The sequence below is a fragment of the Somniosus microcephalus genome, chromosome 1, assembly GCF_052327205.1.
Source record: "Somniosus microcephalus isolate GS21.2 chromosome 1, FLI_Smic_1.0, whole genome shotgun sequence".
Lineage (NCBI taxonomy): Eukaryota > Metazoa > Chordata > Chondrichthyes > Squaliformes > Somniosidae > Somniosus > Somniosus microcephalus.
In genome coordinates, this window is record NC_140987.1 from 441,855,569 (window position 1) to 441,873,706 (window position 18,138).

General features: G+C 49.2%; 1 protein-coding gene across 1 annotated transcript in view; it reads right to left on the reverse strand.

Annotated features, from left to right (window-relative positions):
• The window catches only part of LOC147125344 (mitogen-activated protein kinase kinase kinase kinase 4), a 407,092-nt gene that overhangs the window by 168,482 nt on the left and 220,472 nt on the right, over positions 1 to 18,138 (reverse strand). Inside the window, exons 12-14 of the mRNA XM_086001780.1 lie at positions 17,507 to 17,714; positions 13,718 to 13,891; positions 12,245 to 12,310 (exon numbers count right to left, since the gene is read on the reverse strand). Of these exons, the coding sequence (XP_085857906.1) occupies positions 12,245 to 12,310; positions 13,718 to 13,891; positions 17,507 to 17,714 (448 nt within the window). The remainder of the gene's footprint in view (positions 1 to 12,244; positions 12,311 to 13,717; positions 13,892 to 17,506; positions 17,715 to 18,138) is intronic.

The window sequence follows — 18,138 nt, forward strand, 5'->3', positions numbered from 1 at the left end:
CCATATATCCATGCGTTCACTATTTGTTGCCCGTTCCCTCATCTTGCCCCTACCCCAACATACTATTCCTGGGCCTGCTTCTTCATTTTACTCCACTCTCTCCATGCATACACTGTATTTCTCACATCACATAAGCTATTAATCTCTACAATGTACCCTGTATGTATCAGATATATTACTGCTGATAATTCAGTGCCACTCAGAGAGGCAGAAGACTTGATAGAGGTCTTTAAAACTATGAAGGGTAGACGTAGAGAAGATGTTTCCACTTGCGGGTGAATCCAAAACTAAGAGTCATAAGTATAAGATAGTCACTAATAAATCCAAACGGGAATTCAGGAGAAAGGTCTTTACTCAGAGAGCGGTTCGAATGTGGAACTTGCTACCACAGGGAGTAGTTGAGGCGAATAGTATAGATGCAATTAAGGAGAAGCTGGATAAACACATGAGGGAGAAAGGAATAGAGGATATGTTGATGGAGTGAGATGAAGTAGGGAGGGAGGAGGCTCGTGTGGAGCATAAACACTGGCAAGGACCAGTTGGGCCGAATTGCCTTTTCCTGTGTTGTAAAATTCTACATAATTCAATTCACAACTGTTAACAGGCTTGACACCCATTCCAAAGGTCTTGCACATAAAATAACTGAAAGACTGTAAGAAATCATGAATTGGAAGAAATAACATGAGACAAAAAAGTCTCTTCAGACAGAATAACTGGAGAGATGCTTAGAATTTGCTGATGTTCTTGGTTCCCTGCGGATGTTATAACATTCTGCACTGTGGCGGTGACCTTGTTTCCAGACTAGCTGTTTGTGTGCTGGAAAGGCTGTTGACTGTACCTTTGATAATCTACCCTAGGCCCACCCCTAAAAAGAGAGTGAACGAGATATCTAAAGAGCTTTTAGCACAGACGGTGAAGGGAAGGGAAGAGCTGTTCGCGCACTCCAGCCGTCTGTTTGATCGGGACCAATACCAGCTGCTTGTCACGGTCGTACAGGAAACTCTCTTTTAACCGGCACCTAAATATCCGGAAACCTCTCTTAACCGGCAAAATTCAGGAGTAGGTTCAGGTAAGTTTTACTTCATATTAGTGGCCGTGTAACCGGGGTTCCTGGATCTGTGGCTGTGTAACCGGGGCTCCTGCACCTGTGGCCGTGTACGGGGCTCTTGTACTTTGGTAAGTATACCTCTCTGTAATCCGGACTTTTTGATCAACCGGCACCACGCCGGTCCCGTCGGTGCCAGATAAAAAAGAGTTTCCTGTATGTCCACTGTGTCTATCTTGATTGCGTGTTGTACTTAACTTAAACTGCCGCCCTTTAATAAAGCGAGCTATGACTCCTAAGACCCTTTGGGTAATGTGTGTGTGACCTGTGATCCAAATTCTTACAGTGGTGTCAGAAGTGGGATCCACAGTGTTGGGGGTTGTGAGATTCCGGTTCGAGGACCGGAGAGACTTGGTCAACTGCGCGTGATTGTCGCTTAGACTGGGTAGGGGACTCCCTGAAAGAGGGGAGAGGGAGAGAGCGCGTTAACAGCAAAGCTAGAAATACAATGGCATTGGAATACCACCAGGAACGGTTAATAGACAGCCTGACAGAAAAAGCCGGGGCGTCGGCGGCGACGGACCTTCTAAAAATCCTAGAAGATAGTAACGGGGGCTATGATTATATTCTTGACAGACTCTCTGAGGATGTCCAGAAAAGCAAACTTAAGCTGAAAAAAGGTCGAGATAAGTTCGCTGACAGAGCACGCTTGTGCCCTGTACAATTAAGTAAGAAAAACAAAGAGTTACAGAAAGAAAACAACAGGTGGCAGGATAGCACTTCTGACCTTCGCAACCAGTTACGCTGGGAGAAAAAGGGTCCTGACAGAGCTCACTGTACACAAAGGAAACGAGACCAAATACTGGAACAAAATATTGAACTACAGGCAGAAAATACCAGAGTACATGAGGAGTTAGAAGACGCAAGGGGCCCTGTAAGGGAATTAAACCGGCACCAAACCACCGCCTCCCCCGAAGCAGACCCTGGCCCATGCTTAGTAGAAGTCCAACAGCTTCAGGCACAAATCAGCCAACAGCGGGCAGTGGCGGCTGCTGTCTCCAAAATCAAACCGAAAGATCCCAGCCTTTGCTGGGACAATACAGCGGAGGACCCCACTCCCTCCACTCCCTCCGCTCCACCTCCACCCTGCAAGGCTGGTCAGGCAGATGAGGCGACACCAAGGTGAGCTAAGGCAGCAGGCGAGCCCAAGCGCCAAGCTGACCGAGACCGGGAAGGCGAGCAACCCTCCTCTTCCGCTAACGACGAGCGGGAAACAGTCACCACGACCACGCATAGGCCCCTTACCGCTGTTGAGGTCAGGGCACTAAAGGATGACCTAGGGATGGTGGACAGGAACACCAGCCCCCCTCGTCCTCAGACAGAGGTGGGGGATTTTTAAGGTCACTCATCCAGAACTAGAAGGGGACAACCTTAAACAGGTCCTCCTGGCTGCGTGTTCCTCAGAATTAAAACAAGCGATGGATCAGGACATTCTGGCAGAGGGCGCGATAGAGGATATTGAGGTAGAACTATAACAAGCGCTAGGGAAGGAGGGTATCGACTTCCACCAGGTCCTAATTAGCACCAACCAGGCCCGACTGAAAGCCCGAGTGCCTTCGTGTATAAACTCCATGATATTTTCCAGCACAACAGGGGTGGTAGAGGGGACCACTTTAACTCCCCGGGCTTCAAAACCCTTTTTTTGAACGGCCTCCAACCATTGGCCTGTAACGCGCTGGGTGTTTACATCTCCAAAGCCACCCCGTGGGAACAAGTACGCACCCATGCCAGAACATGCTTGGGATCAAACCCGTGCCGATATCCCTGGGACACCCGCTAAAGCTACAGCAGCGGCCGTCGAAGGCCCGCTGCCTAATCCAAAGTCAGGGCTGTCCAAAACTCCCGCACCAGGAAAAGGTGCCTCGGTGCGTTGCTACATCTACCACTGTCTAGGCCATTATGCCCGTCAATGCAACAACAACCCCCCAGGACAAGCAGACCCCGTCCCGGTCAAACAGCAACAAGAGAGAATAGAGGCAGCCGAGGGGCTTTGACCATTGGACTGGGAGCCCGACCCGGTCGAACAGTGACTAGAGAGAGTAGAGGCAGCCATAGGGGCTTTGACCGTTGGACTGGGAGCCCGACCCGGTCGAACAGCGACTAGAGAGAATAGAGGCAGCCGAGGGGCTTTGACCGTTGGACTGGGAACCCGACCCGGTCGAACAGTGACTAGAGAGAGTAGAGGCAGCCATAGGGGCTTTGACCGTTGGACTGGGAGCCCGACCCAGTCGAACAGCGACTAGAGAGAATAGAGGCAGCCCTAGGGGCTTTGACCATTGGACTGGGAGCCCGACCCGGTTGAACAGCGACTAGAGAGAATAGAGGCAGCCGAGGGGCTTTGACCGTTGGACTGGGAACCCGACCCGGTCGAACAGTGACTAGAGAGAGTAGAGGCAGCCATAGGGGCTTTGACCGTTGGACTGGGAGCCCGACCCAGTCGAACAGCGACTAGAGAGAATAGAGGCAGCCCTAGGGGCTTTGACCATTGGACTGGGAGCCCGACCCGGTCGAACAGCGACTAGAGAGAATAGAGGCAGCCATAGGGGCTTTGACCGTTGGACTGGGAGCCCGACCCAGTCGAACAGCGACTAGAGAGAATAGAGGCAGCCCCAGGGGCTTTGACCGTTGGACTGGGAGCCCGACCCAGTCGAACAGCGACTAGAGAGAATAGAGGCAGCCCCAGGGGCTTTGACCATCGGACTGGGAGCCCGACCGGTTGCTGCGGCGTATCAGCAGCCCGAGTCGACGGATTTGTTTCCACCTCCCCTGTGACTCCCACAGGCCTCTCAGGTGGCAGTAACTCCCCCTCTCCGATACGATGGTGGTGGGAGACCGGTAATCCGCACTGTTGATTCTGGAGCCCATCAACAATTAATGTCAGTCGACTCCGGCTCCTCCGCCACCATCGTTCACGACCCCCACCCCGATCCTACAAAGGCCGTGCCCCAAGTTTTATCGGGCTTGGACAATTCAGCCCAGCCGACTACACAAGGATCCCTTCCCTTGGGAGCTAAAGCAGGGTGTTGTTCGCAAAGGCACGTTCACGACCAGCTCCCCAGTTTGACCGGTTAGAAAACCGGATGACTATTGACTATCGCAAACTCAACTCAGTCACCCCGATGGTTTGGGAGACACCCACCCCACTCTCCCAGATTCCCAGTGGCAGGAATCAGTATAGAATGGGATTGAGTAGAAAACATCAGAAATTGAAAATTGGTTCATGGCAAAAAGGATAAAATAGTTATGATGGAATAAAGAAGAAAAAGGAAGATCATGGCCCAGAAATTCCGGTCTCCACGGGTGAGTAGGCGCTGGGTACTCACCCGTAAGCCCAATGGAAGTGCCGGTTTCGTGCATGCACTGCGCATGCGCGGGAAACCGGCACTTCCGTTGCCCTGAAAGAAGGGGTTAAGATGTCAAACGCGTGCGCAGGAGAGGCAGCACGTGCGCATCGAACTTACATTTTTTTTCCAGGTTTTCCCGGGAATGTAAGTCTCTAGAAGTTACACATGTAAAAAGCAGTCGCAAGGCCTGCTTTTTACAAGTTAAGTGGTGAATTAATTAAAATTAAAACATTTTTTCCACAGGTTTATTATTTTTAAATACTTTAAAGAAAGGTAAGTTTATTTTTAGCCCCGTTAGAAAATTAAAAAAAAAAATTTCAAAAATTTAAATTATTGTTTAAAATAGTTATTTCATGTGATTTATAGTTTACTAGCTGAAGTGCCCGGCGGTGCCGAGGCTTTTTCGAGGGCATGTTGTTGTTGGAAGAGAGAGAGAGAGAGCGACTGGGGGGAAGAGAGAGAGCGACTGGGGGGAAGAGAGAGAGCGACTGGGGGGAAGAGAGGGAGGGGAGGGGTGGGGGGAGGGAGGGGAGGGGGAGGGGAAGGGAGGGCGGGGGGGAGGGGAGGGGGAGATCGGGGAAGGGAGGGAGGGGGAGGGCGGGGAAGGGAGGGCGGGGGGAGGGGAGGGGGGAAGGAAGGGAGGGAGGGGGGGAAGGGAGGGCAGGGGAGGGCGGGGGGGAGGGGAGGGAGGGGAAGGGAGGGCGGGAAGGGAGGGCGGGGGGAGGGGGAGGGAGGAGGGGGAGGGAGGGCGGGGGGGAGGAAGGGAGGGAGGGGGGGAAGGGAGGGCAGGGGGGGAGGGAGGGGAGGGGGGGATGGAGGGCGGGGGGGAGGGAGGGGAGGGAGGGCGGCGGGCGCCCCCCCTGAGGGTCGTGGCCCCCGAGGGTCGCTACCCCCCCCGAGGGTCGCGCCCCCCCCCCCCCGGAGGTGAAGACCGCCGATTGCGCGCGCAGCAGGAGCTGAGACGCGGCGTCTCTCTCGGCCGGCGGGCCCGGTTGCCAGGGCAACCGTGATGCTGACCAAGCCAGAGAGAGAGACGCCGCGTCTCAGCTGCTCCTGCTGCGCGCGCGGCCCCCCCCCCGAGGGTCGCGGCCCCCCCCCCCCGAGGGTCGCGGCCCCCCCCCCCGAGGGTCGCGGCCGCCCCCCCTCCCCCCGAGGTGAAGACCGCCGATTGCGCCCGTTGCCAGGGTAACGCTGGACGCTCAGCAAGCCCCGGCAGAGAGAGACGTCTCAGCTACTGCTGCGCGCGCACCCTAGCGGCGCTGGGCTGAGGCTCGGCCCTCCAGCCTTCGAGTGGGGCCGGGAGGTGCCTAGCTCGGGCGTGGGTGCGGAGGAGACGCCGAGGCTTCTAGGCCTACCTGGAAAAACGGGGAAAGGTAGGAAAATTAATGAGATTAGATAAGTTAATTACTTTCTAAATCATTTTTTTTTAAAACAATATGGCCTAGAAATTCGGTTTTGGCGCAGCGAGGGCTTTAGCGCTGGAAGTTAGTGCCGGTGCTAAGTCCCCCTGCGCGCGCCAAAAATTCAGTAGCGCCGCGCCCAAACGGCTGCCGGCGCTACTGAGGGGTCTCAGCGCCTCAAAACTGGCGCCACGCGCCGCATTGCGGCGCTATTCTGGCGCTGCGGCACCCGCTGCGGTGCGGCAGGCTCGGGAAGTGCAGGCCTCCTCCTTCCGTTAAGGAGGAGCTGCCTGCACCCGGCCGCGGCCCGCGATAATCTTTTTAAAAATGAGCCCGGCACCTCGGACAAGTGCCGGGCTTGCTTCTGTTCCGGGGGGGGGGGGGGGGGGGAAGTCCGGGGAGGGAGCTGCGGCCAGGCGGCTGGCGGGAAAGCGGCCGGCCGCCGCGGGGCCTTTAATGCGCCGGCGCAAAGTTCTGTAAGGCACCTCTGCCAGAACGTTGCTTGCGGCTGCCACGGGCGAGGCGGCCGCAACTCAATTTCCGAGTTCAGGCGGGTTACCATGGCAACCGGGACGCTGCGCACACCGATGACGTCATCGGTGCCGGCGCAGCGCTACCGGCCTAACGCAGATTTAGGGCCCCTGTCAACTTCTAAACTGGTCATAACTTCGGCGCTAGGCCCTCTAGCGCCTCAAAAGCGGCGCTAAGGCCAGTGAATTTCTAGGCCTATGTGTTTTAAAAGCAACGTTTTTTTTTAAGACGCAGAAAGCGGGAAAAAGAAAGGAAAAGTTTGGAATCAAGATGGCGGCGACTCACCTCGGTTCAGAACGATAAAGCCCGGCCACACGCGCACCGATTGGCCCGGCGGCACACGCCAGCAACCCGGCGTACGATTGGTCGAGCTCGAGGTCACTCTGTCGCTAATGAGCGGATAATGAGATGCTAATGAGCGGAATGTTGAAGGTTTTTGGGATACCGCGGGCGCAATTTTAGCCCGGCTGAAACGGAAATACGCTTAAAACCGTCTCGGAAGCGTAAGCTTTCTTTGGAGGTAACGCGCGCGTAGGTACGCCCTGTAACTTTCGAGTGCATACCCGCAACGCACACGCGATGACAGACAGATAGACAGATAGACAGAATGACAGAAGTACCGATTTATATATATAGATTTTAAAAATGTGATTTAAAAAAAAAATTATTTGAAGATTTAGTGATGTTTTGGGGCTTATAGGCCGAGAAATTAGGTTTGCCTCCGCCAGGGCTTTTGCCCCCGAAATTTTGCACCCGCGATAATTGCCGCTGCGCCCGCCAAAAATTCAGCTGCCCCGCGCCCAGACGGCTGCGGGCGCTAATGGAGGGTTTCAGCGCCTCGCTATGGGCGCTGAATGCAGGTTTGCGGCGCTAATCCCCCACTGCGGCACCCGATGCGGTGCGGCAGGCTGGGGTACTGCAGGCTTCCTCCTTCTGTTAAGGAGGAGCTGCCTGCAGCCGACCGCTGACCGGTCGATTCGCCCGACAAATGAGCCCGGCACCTCGGAGAAGTGCCGGGCTCGCGGGCCACACACATCAGTGCCGCGGGGGGGTGGTGGAGGAGTCCGGGGAGGGAGGTGCGGGCCGCCGGGAAAGCGGCCGGCCGCCGCTCCACCTTAATGCGCCGGCGCTACGTGCTGCAACATCCCGTTGAACAATCGTTGGTTGCGGCTGCCACGGGCAAGGCGGCCGCAACTGAATTTGGGCGTCCGGCCGCGTTACCACGGCAACCGGGACGCTGCGCACACCGATGACGTCATCGGTGCCGGTGCAGCGCTACCGGCTAACGCCGATGGTAGGGCCCAACGCAATTTCGATCGCGGCTATAATTCCGGCGCAAGGCCCTCTAACGCCTCTAATTGGGCGCTAACCCCACCGAATTTCTAGGCCATAGTATTTATAGGTTTAACAGGTCTTCCTGTCAAACTTATGAATGAAGCATTCCCTGCTACCATTAGCTCCCCATGGCCCACGTGATCCCAGGGGACGCTTCGAACTAACTGCGCCCCTGGGATACGCAAGCACTGCGCGCCGGCAGTTGGAGCAGGCCCAGGATCGGAATCCCACGCTGGCCCACAGCACAACGGCCGGCACGCTAGGTAAGTGCAGGTCGGAGGCTTGCACCCGCGGGAAGCCCCCGACCCGAATTTCTGGGCAATATCTCTTTTCTGCTGTTCTACAGGTTTTTTTTTGTTTTCAGTGTGAATGTTAATGTCTTTTTAAAAAGCATCTATGAATGTTTAAGAAGTTACAGTATTACTTTTGTCTGAAAGTCTGTCTTGCTAAAAGAAAGTGTCTGTTATGTTTGTTTTAGCTCCACCCACTTCTCTGTGCTAGAAGCCGTATAACCCTTATTACTCTTGCCTTGGATTTTGGAAGTTTTACGAATGCGCGAATAAGATTGTGCTCCCAGAATTGGGAACAAAACTTAGAGGTGGTGTGGGAAAACTGAGAAAAGCAGAAAGTTGGTTTAACAAAAGATTAAGAGGGAAAAATTCAGTTGCTTTGCACCTCACGTTAGCGCCCTAAGAGGGCGCTAATGGGGCGCAAAGCAACTAGCGCCCGGGCGCGGCGATGTTTGCGCTGCTCGCGAAATTGACCAGACATTTTGCAGCGGCGCTAAACACTACCGCCACGATCTCCTGCGCCCACAGATCGTGACGTCAGTCGAGTGCGCAACGCCCCAGTAGCGCCCTGGACCGGATATTGAGTGGCGCCCCCTGCCTTACCGCCTGCCGCTAGCAATGACAGGTTGAGGGGAGCGTTTTGCAGTCGGGAAGGGACTGGGGGAGCGCTATTTAAAGGTGACCGCTTCCTGCCTTTTTTTGTCGGCGACATTTTTGCACTACGCATTCTGAGAGAGCGAGAGAGACTTCTGGAGAGATTCAACGCTGTGTGAAGGAGTTTTGGGTACTGAGCAGCACTTTGCAGGTTCATTTTGATTTGACCTTCCTTGCATTGATTTAGGAGAGACTATGGGGGCTGCACTCCGAGCTCTTTCCCTGGGCCTCTCCATTGTTCTTTCCAGCAGAATTGATGTACAGGTCTCTCCAGGCCGAGATTCAAGGCTGCAATGAGCAGGGTGTGGATGGGGAGCAAGGTCGACCCTCCCCTTTAAGAACTGGCCGGCGCCAGTGTGTCTGTGTTCCATTTCTGACTGACATCACATGAGCTTCGGCAGGGCTCTGAGGTAGCGCCTTGCTCCTCGGCGTTAGCGCCTTAAGAGAAATGTGTAGCGCCTGATTTAGCACTCCAATCACCTCCAGGGGCGACAGAAGCCAAGTTTGCAGTCGGAGGCGATAATTAGCAGCAGGCGTTAAACTTAGCGCCCGGCCGATAATTATGCCCCAAATGGGGCGATACCGAATTTCTCCCCCTAAGTTTCAGTCTAAGATTTAACCTTGGAGTCGCGGTTGCTATTGTGAATTTTCCAAAGCAGTTTGATTGGTTTTGTTTAAATGTTAAAACTAATTTTTCTCCAGTTGTATTCAATATTTTTTACAGTCTTTTGAAAAGGCATCTGAAGAAAGAACAAGGGGAAATATAACGTAACTTACTTTTTTTTGTTTTATTTGATCTGTTCTGTATCGTGTTTAGTTAATAAGAATTTGATCTGAATTAAATTGGAATTATTGGGGTCCTGGCAGCTGTTTTTTTTTTAAATTGGTTCACCAGACAACTTTGATCTATGTTTTCTATTTTTAATATTGTATTGGACAGTAAAGTTCCTCCAGGGCTCATGAATGAGATATGAATAATAATTAATGGGATGCCCCACTTAAGACATAATTACACCACCAAATGAGAATTTTCCAAACTTTCTAGTGAAAGCCAGGAAAGTGTAGTTACGAATAGTAAATTGATAGCTTTCTCTTGGAGTCATTTGTGTCCCTGCCTATAATGAACTTCTTAAGAAAACTGAATTTGATAGCCTGGCCACTACCCGAGACATCGGGACAAGGCGGTGGAAGATGAGCAAAGACTTCCAGACAATCTTTTGATAAGATCACCTGAAAGCCCGAGAATGGCTTGTATCGGATGGCACGTGTGGCATGATATTGAGATACTGGTGTGAGTGTGCAAATGTGATTTGTTACGTATGAAGCAATTACCATCCGGAAATGCGTGGTGAATCTGCACTGAAGAACGGGTTTCAGACGTGCTCAGTTACTTGACAACAGCAAGACGTGAAATGGTTAATGTGGCTCAGGAGAGTGAGACAACTTTTAAAGCATTGACACATACTCCATCGAGAAACTATCTAATTAATGAAACAAACAGAATAGAGTTAAACACACTGATACCTGTTAGAGGGATTGAAATTGAAGTTGAAGTGGGGAGTTACATGGAATTTGGATTGGGACAATTGAGGCTGAAGATAAATCACATTTAGCAAGAATTATCCACAAGATGGATACGAGTAAAAGAGATCTGGAGAATCTTTTAAGTCCACGATTTGTTGATTAGATGTTAAACTGTAATGTCGCTTCAAATGATTGCGAGACTGAATTTAACTGTGACTGTAATAATTGTGTTTTGTAGGTAACAGAGCGTGGGAAAGGCCAGTACGAATCCAGTATGAGGTGGTTTTGGTGGTGCCTCCTGTGTCACTACTACCGCAACTACCATGCTTTACGGCTCTAACAGGACCTGCCCCATCAACGAACGCGTTTTACTCAATATCTAAACCTATGCTCAAGTGAAACTGACAGTAAATGAGATACTTAAGTATGAGCTGCACAATTCAGGTATGACATTCCCCTCTTGTCTGAGGGCTTCAGTGAGCTCATGGTGTGACTGAACTCCCTAAAGCAGTTTTATGTTTTGGAACAAGACAACTCGAGAATAGATATTGAAATTGACAGCATAGGGGACGACTCACACTGGTGTGATATTGGGCTTAATACATCAGCACACCCTTAGCTTCATATTATTTAACACCCTCTGGTAGTTCTCCAACTTGTAATGATAGTGTATTTGATATATGTATAACCGTGTAGTAAGACTTTGATGCATAAGCCAATTGTGTACTCATGCCTATGACTAACCAGCACCAACAAATTAACTGAGCACATCGAAAGAAAAGATCTGAAGCAATGTAGAGGAGACCCCAGGCGGGGTAACATCAGGAAAGCTAGAAGAAACAGAAGATAACCCAGGCGGGGCAGAATCGGAACACCGGAACAGTGAATTGGATTTGAGTAAGGAGTCAGAGGCTGCTCCTCCCCCTCAAAGAAATGGACTGTAAGAAAGGGGGAAATCTTCATTTCTGAGTCTCCCTACTAACTAACACCCAAGTTGAGAAAGCAATAAGCAAATTAGGGGACTACGAGTAGTGGGAAGTAGCTTATAATGCCAGCCAGCATCCCTGGGCACGAATGGTATCAGCGGGCCGATAACTTAGAACTAGCTAGATTAGTCAAAAGAGGATTGTGAGACGTCAATAAGGATATTTCATTCTCAAAGTGAGGAGTTGTAAGAAATCGTGAATTGGAAGAAATAACTTGAAGTCTATTCAGACTGGTGTTAGAATAACTGGAGAGATGCTTAGAATTGGCTGATGTTCTTGGTTCCCTGTGGATGTTCTAACATTCTGCACCGTGGCAGTGACCTTGTTTCCAGACTAGCTGTCTGCTGTTTGTGTGCTAGAAAGGTTGTTGACTGCGTCTTTGATAGTCTACCCTAGGCCCACCCCTAAAAAGAGAGTGAAAGAGATATCTAAAGAGCTTTTAGCACAGACGGTGAAGGGAAGAGCTGTTCGCGCACGCCAGCCGCCTGTCCGATCGGGACCGATACCAACTGCTTGTCACGGTCGTATGTCTACTGTGTCTATCTTGATTGCGTGTTGTCATTAACTTAAACTGCCGTTCCTTAATAAAGCGACCTATGACTCCTAAGACCCTTTTGGATAATCTGTGTGTGACCTGTGATCCAAAATCTTACAAGACGCCATCAAATGGTACAATATTTATCCATTCTATGACTTTGTTGGATCAGGGTTTAGAACTATTCCAAAGTGCAGTGCATTATATCAGTGATACGGTGATGGTCTACCCATCACTAATACACAATATTACATTTTCCCACAAATAATTAGCTTTTTTCCAGCGAGTTAAAATCCCACCAGTTGTTCACAAAACATCACCAAAGGACTGTACCAATTCCATCTTGGAATTAGAACGCAGTTTAAACCGTATTGCACAAATTGTGTGGTCTACTTTAATCTCTGCGACAGGCCGGGTATGGCTGTTCCTTGTACTTGGGACTGAAGGGGCTTTTCTCCCATGCATCAGATACCCGCCCACGACCAGAGAATAAGCCGTGTGAAAATAGAACGGTAAAGTTAGCAAACTGTGCTTGTGTACCTGTTGCTGAGGTACATCCATCGCTCTGGAGCCTTCATTCCTCCGAGACTCCAAAAGACCATCCGTCTGCAGATAGGTAACATTTAGATAATATCAGTTCAGAATGAATGGACGGATTAACAAATGTCTTGTTAGAGAAAGACTAATCACACTGAAGAAAATATTTGACACGTTCTCTTTAAATAGTTACACACTGACATGAAGCTTGTCATTCATGTGGAAATGACTTATGAAATGATACCGGGCGGCCTGCTGGTGGCGCTGTCCAGGGAGAGTATAAATACTCGGGCATGGGCCCAGCTTGCTCAGGACATTCTTTAACAGGAACTAGTGAAGGACACAACTAGATCTCCATGTTGAAAAACAGTTGATTAAAGCCTTGTTTAATACTCAAACCAAGTGCCTCGTAGTTTTCATATCACACACATCATTCCCACAAAGGCATGGGATCATTGAATCCTTCTTGGACCCTACATTAAAGCATTCAGAACTATAGACCATTGCAGACTCCAGAACATTTCATCTTTTCTTGTCATTTCTGCTCATTTCAATGGCAGAAACTAGAGCTAATTAAAGGTAGGTATCATACATACGCGTGTCAGTCGTGTCAGCTGGTAGCTTAGTGCTAGCTCGCATCACCTCTGAATCATGAGGGCTGTGGGTTCAAATCCCATTCCACGAGACCTGAACACAAAATCTAGGCTGACGCTCCAGTGCGGTACTGAGGGAGGTGCCGTCTTTCGGCTGTAGGTGTTAAACCGAGTTCCCATCTGCCCTCTCAGGCGGATGTAAAAGATCCCATGGCCACTATTTCAAAGAAGAGCAGGGGAGTTCTCCCCGGTGTCCTGGCCAACATTCATCCCTCAACCAACATTATTAAAGCAGGTTGTCACATTGCAGTTTGTGGGAGCTTGCTGTGTGCAAAGCGGCTGCCACGTTTCCTACATTGCAACAGTGACTACACTTCAAAAATACCTGGCTGTAAAGCACTTTGGGACATCCTGAGGTCATGAAAGGCGCTGCAGAAATGCAAAATAACAACAGAAAACGCTGGAAAAACTCAGCAGGCCAGGCAACATCCGTGGAGAGTGAAACAGAGTTAACGTTTCAGGTCAAACCCTTCGACAGAATATTTCATCTTTTCTTGTAGAAGAGTTTCGACCTGAAACGTTGACTCTGTTTCTCTCTCCACGGATGTTGCCGGGCCTGCAGGGTTTTTCCAGCGTTGACTGTTGTTATTTCGGAGTTCCAGCTTCCGCAGTATTTTGCTATCGGTGTAGAAATGCAAGTTCTTTTTAAAATTATTTTTTTGCAAACCATCAAGGAAAGGCACAACAACACATTACGACAGGGCCTTAAAAAAGAATTGCTGGCAAAACCTGTTTTTTATTAGGTGCAAACCTCCGTGGTATCATTCGACCCTTAAAGTGACTAAATTAAGGGAGCTCAGACATCAGTGGGGAAAATGCATACCTGTATTCTCTCAGCTTTCCTTTTCCCTTCCACTATCTTCCACCTTTCCTCTTCTGCCCATCTCCTTTCTTCTTCTCCTCTACTCTTCGGTTCTTTTCTGTGCCTCTCCTTCAGCTCTGGCTTTTTCTTCCCACATTCCTGCTGTTTCCGCAGCTCCTGTTCCCTCTTGTGCTGCTGTGCGAGTCAGCGCAGAAACAACAATTGTCAGAAAACCCGAGAACAGTCGACTTATTTTACCAGTCAGATATTAAACTTCAGTGGAAAATAAAGCGATGCATGGATCGATCGCGCACCTGTGGACCGACACAATGGGGGTATTTTGGACTTTGGATATTGTAAAACAGGCACTACTGGATCAGCCGCCTGGGATGGCAGGAATGACGTACGAGGAGAGATTGGGTCGACTGGGCTTATATTCACTGGAGTTTAGAAGAATGAGAGGGGATCTCATTGAAACTTATAAAATTCTAACAGGACTAGACAGACTAGATGCAGGAAGGATGTTCCCGATGGCGGGGGAGTCCAGAACCAGGGGTCACAGTCTAAAGATAAGGGGTAAGCCATTTAGGACTGAGATGAGGAGGAATTTCTTCACCCAGAGAGTGGTGAACCTGTGGAATTCTCTACCACACAGGGCAGTTGAGGCCAATTCATTAAATATATTCAAGAAGGAGTTAGATATATTTCTTAAGGCTAAAGGGATCAAGGGATATGGGGAGAAAGCAGGGACAGGGTACTGAATTTGGATGATCAGCTATGATCTCATTGAATGGTGGAGCAGGCTCGAGGGGCCGAATGGCCTACTCCTGCTCCTATCTTCTATGTTTCTATGTTTCTATACATCTCTCCCGGTTGAAGTGAACGGAAATACAGATTGGGTGAGATGTACAATGGGCGGCTGAATCGATATCGCCCAAAGTCCAAATTAGCCCCAATTGCCCCAGGAGTGCTACCTGTGTGTGGGGGATGGGCATGTGCAGTGTCTTGCCTGAACACTGTGGAAAGAAGCTTATTTATACAGGATAACTGGAGTGTTAGCATATAAGTTAGTGAAGCATATCAGATTGATTATGACTGCTCAAGAAATGAAGTCTATCTCAAGTGATAGTGCTCCCATGATGTACTTCTACCTTACTATCAATGAAAAAGTAACTTCTCAATCACAGTACGTCTAATGCAAATAGACACTTGTTATAGGGTCCAAATTGCAAGGATTTTCTCCCAGTCTTGCTCATTGCTAGAATTGGTGCTTAATTTTAATGATCAGAAAAATGGGAGTTTCACAATTTGAGTGCGTGCAGCGACACACTCGATTCCCCAGTCTAAGGCCTTGATGAGGAGCATTAGCAGCAGAGTCTCAAACTTTTGGGGTTTGCAAAATAAAAGATTTACTTTCTACATTAAACTCATGGTTTATGAGATGATACGAAACTTGCGTTAAGGTATGACTTTACAGAATCAGCTTTTGTACAACATCTGAATATCAAAAGAATAAAAGAAAATAAGGGATAAAGGAAGATCGCTAAATCCTTCAAACCCGTTGCATTTTAATTGAGATGCCCTGGTCAATGTTGTAGATAACCATTTCATTCCTATCTCTTCAGATGCAAGCACAATGTTTCTGTTATCACAACTCCAGGCCCTGACCACATCAACCCTACACTTAATCCTCCTTCCCTTGTAACATCTTAACTCGACGGGCAATTGCCTCTTCTCAACATCAGAAGTTTTAGGAATGGATAAACACCATTAGATCCAAACAGACCTGTTTTTTCTTTCCTTAGATCAACCTTGCCCACCAAACATATTCTTCCTCTCTCCTAAAATGCATCCAATTGCCCTGTGAACCTAGTTGCTATCTCCTCTTCAGTAGCACTCCCCGGTAACAGATGTCACAACTCTATGACCTTTTGGGTGAAAAAGTTCCACGCAACTTCCCTTCTTATTCTCGCTTTCTAATGTTTATCTTGCGCTCACTCACGCTGAATCCTTCACCATTGTGAACAGTTTGCCCGGGATTGGCTTTCACTTGAATAAAACCCAGCGCAGCTGGAGATTCTGCTGTCAGCTATCCGATTGTTCTGACATCATGAACTGACACCGCATTAGTAGTGTGAGTTGCACAGCAGAAAAATAACCCATCAAAATCAAACTGTCAATTTACTGTCAGATTAATCTTAATGCAGTATTGATACATGACCACTTTTCTCCTCGGATTGCTTTTCGAAGTTTCATTGAACGACCGCGATAGAGACAGGGAGGGTTCTCTCTGAAGCTGCCTGCAGATTGATGGTCGGACACTGTGCCACAATATTTCTTTAAGCAGCCGAGGCCCAAGAGAATAAACATAAATTCAGATGAGGAGGTTCGGGGAATATCACAGCTGGTAGATTCACTGCAGTTCCTCATGCACTTCACTGCACAAATCTCTCTTGTAGCAATCTCTGCTTCATGACAAGTATCATTGCTCCTGCTCCTGTTTGGTGATCACCAGACATTTATACACCTTGAATTTCAAAACGTTAAAAGACCAGCCACTGGACTGTCTGCTGAGGAGAGAGTCCACTTCACCCGGGACCGCTTGCTGCTGTAGTACATTGCAGCACCTGCCCTCCCTCCACACAAGCCGGTGTCTCCCTTCACCAGGGATGAACCTGTCCCTGTCACCATGCCCTGAGAGCCTGTAAACTTTTAGTATGAATTTTTTTTTTTAAACAATTTATAAAATGTCTGTTTTTGGAAAAAGGATTATTAGTTAAAAAATAGTTTCCATGGTTTACTTCGCTTTTGAAGAAGCTGCTGTCTTAACATCCAATGGACGTTACACACCTGCGGAAAGAGTTAATGTTAACTGGACGCAATGCAGGGCAAGGATCCTTCCGGCTACTCGTTTATCCATCTCAGCCGCAAATAGACATAGAAACATAGAAGATAGGAGCAGGAGTAGGCCATTCAGCCCCTCGAGCCTGCTCCGCCATTCAATGAGATCATGGCTGATCATCCAAACTCAGTACCCTGTCCCTGCCTTCTCCCCATATCCCTTGATCCCTTTGGCCTTAAGAAATATATCCAACTCCTTCTTGAATATATTTAATGAATTGGCCTCAACTGCCTTCTGTGGTAGAGAATTCCACAGGTTCACCACTCTCTGGGTGAAGAAATTCCTCCTCATCTCAGTCCTAAATGGCTTACCCCTTATCCTTAGACTGTGACCCCTGGTTCTGGACTCCCCGGCATCGGGAACATCCTTCCTGCATCTAGTCTGTCTAGTCCTGTTAGAATTTTATAAGTTTCAATGAGATCCCCTCTCATTCTTCTAAACTCCAGTGACTATAAGCCCAATCGACCCAATCTCTCCTCATAAGTCATTCCTGCCATCCCAGGTATCAGTCTGGTGAATCTTCGCTGCACTCCCTCCATGGCAAGAACATCCTTCCTCAGATAAGGCGACCAAAACTGCACACAATACTCAAGGTGTGGTCTCACCAAGGCCCTGTACAACTGCAGCAAGACATCCTTGTTCCTGTACTCGAATCCTCTCAAGCCAGCAGTGGGAAGGAAAAGTTATGAAGCCAGAGGGGATAGCGTGCTGCGGAACTCCCCGATTACATAGGATATACAGCACAGAAACCGGCCAAGCAGTCCATGCCAGCATTTATGCTCCACGATTGGCCGCAACCACGAAACAGCCAAAAAAAATAAAGCCATCTCTCTAACAGGGTGGCAATCAGAAGCAAACGCGAATGGCAAATCTCCCAACAACAAAAATTAAACAAAACCCCCTCTCACATCTTCCAGCCACCTCCTCTGCTCCTTCTGCTGATCGATCCGCTTCTGCCGCTCGGCCAGCCGTTGCTTCTTGTACTTCTCCTGCTCCCGGACCTGCTGCTGGAACAACTGCTGCTGCTGCTGGGATGCCGAGCGGCTGGTGTTCTCCTGCTGCAGCCGCAGAAACTCTCGTCGAAGGGTCGACTCTCCGGGCTGGTTGACAATGGAGCTGGGCAGAGAGCAGAGAACAGATTATCCAGATGGCGATCGAACAGAGTGGGTAACGCTACGGATGCAATGAAGGCCTCGGGGGTGTTGGGAAGCTGAACGTTACCAATGCTAGCTCCACGTTCCTCAAGAATCTCCAGTAATCGGAGAGATTTAAATATTTTTGATATTTAATTTTTTTTTGGAGAGATACGCATAGTCTTACTTGTAATTGTATTTTGCAGGAAAGTTGTATTGATTATGTTGCCTTTTAGCTACAAAGGCAATTCCCTGGCAGATGGATGTTTTGCCATATACATTGATAAACTAGGACATGACCAATTCAGGCACAACAGAGTTGAAATATTTCACTGAGAATAACACTTGCATAAAAAAACAGATGAAATAATTTATCGTATTAGTGAAGATCTTAGCTGTCACTGTAT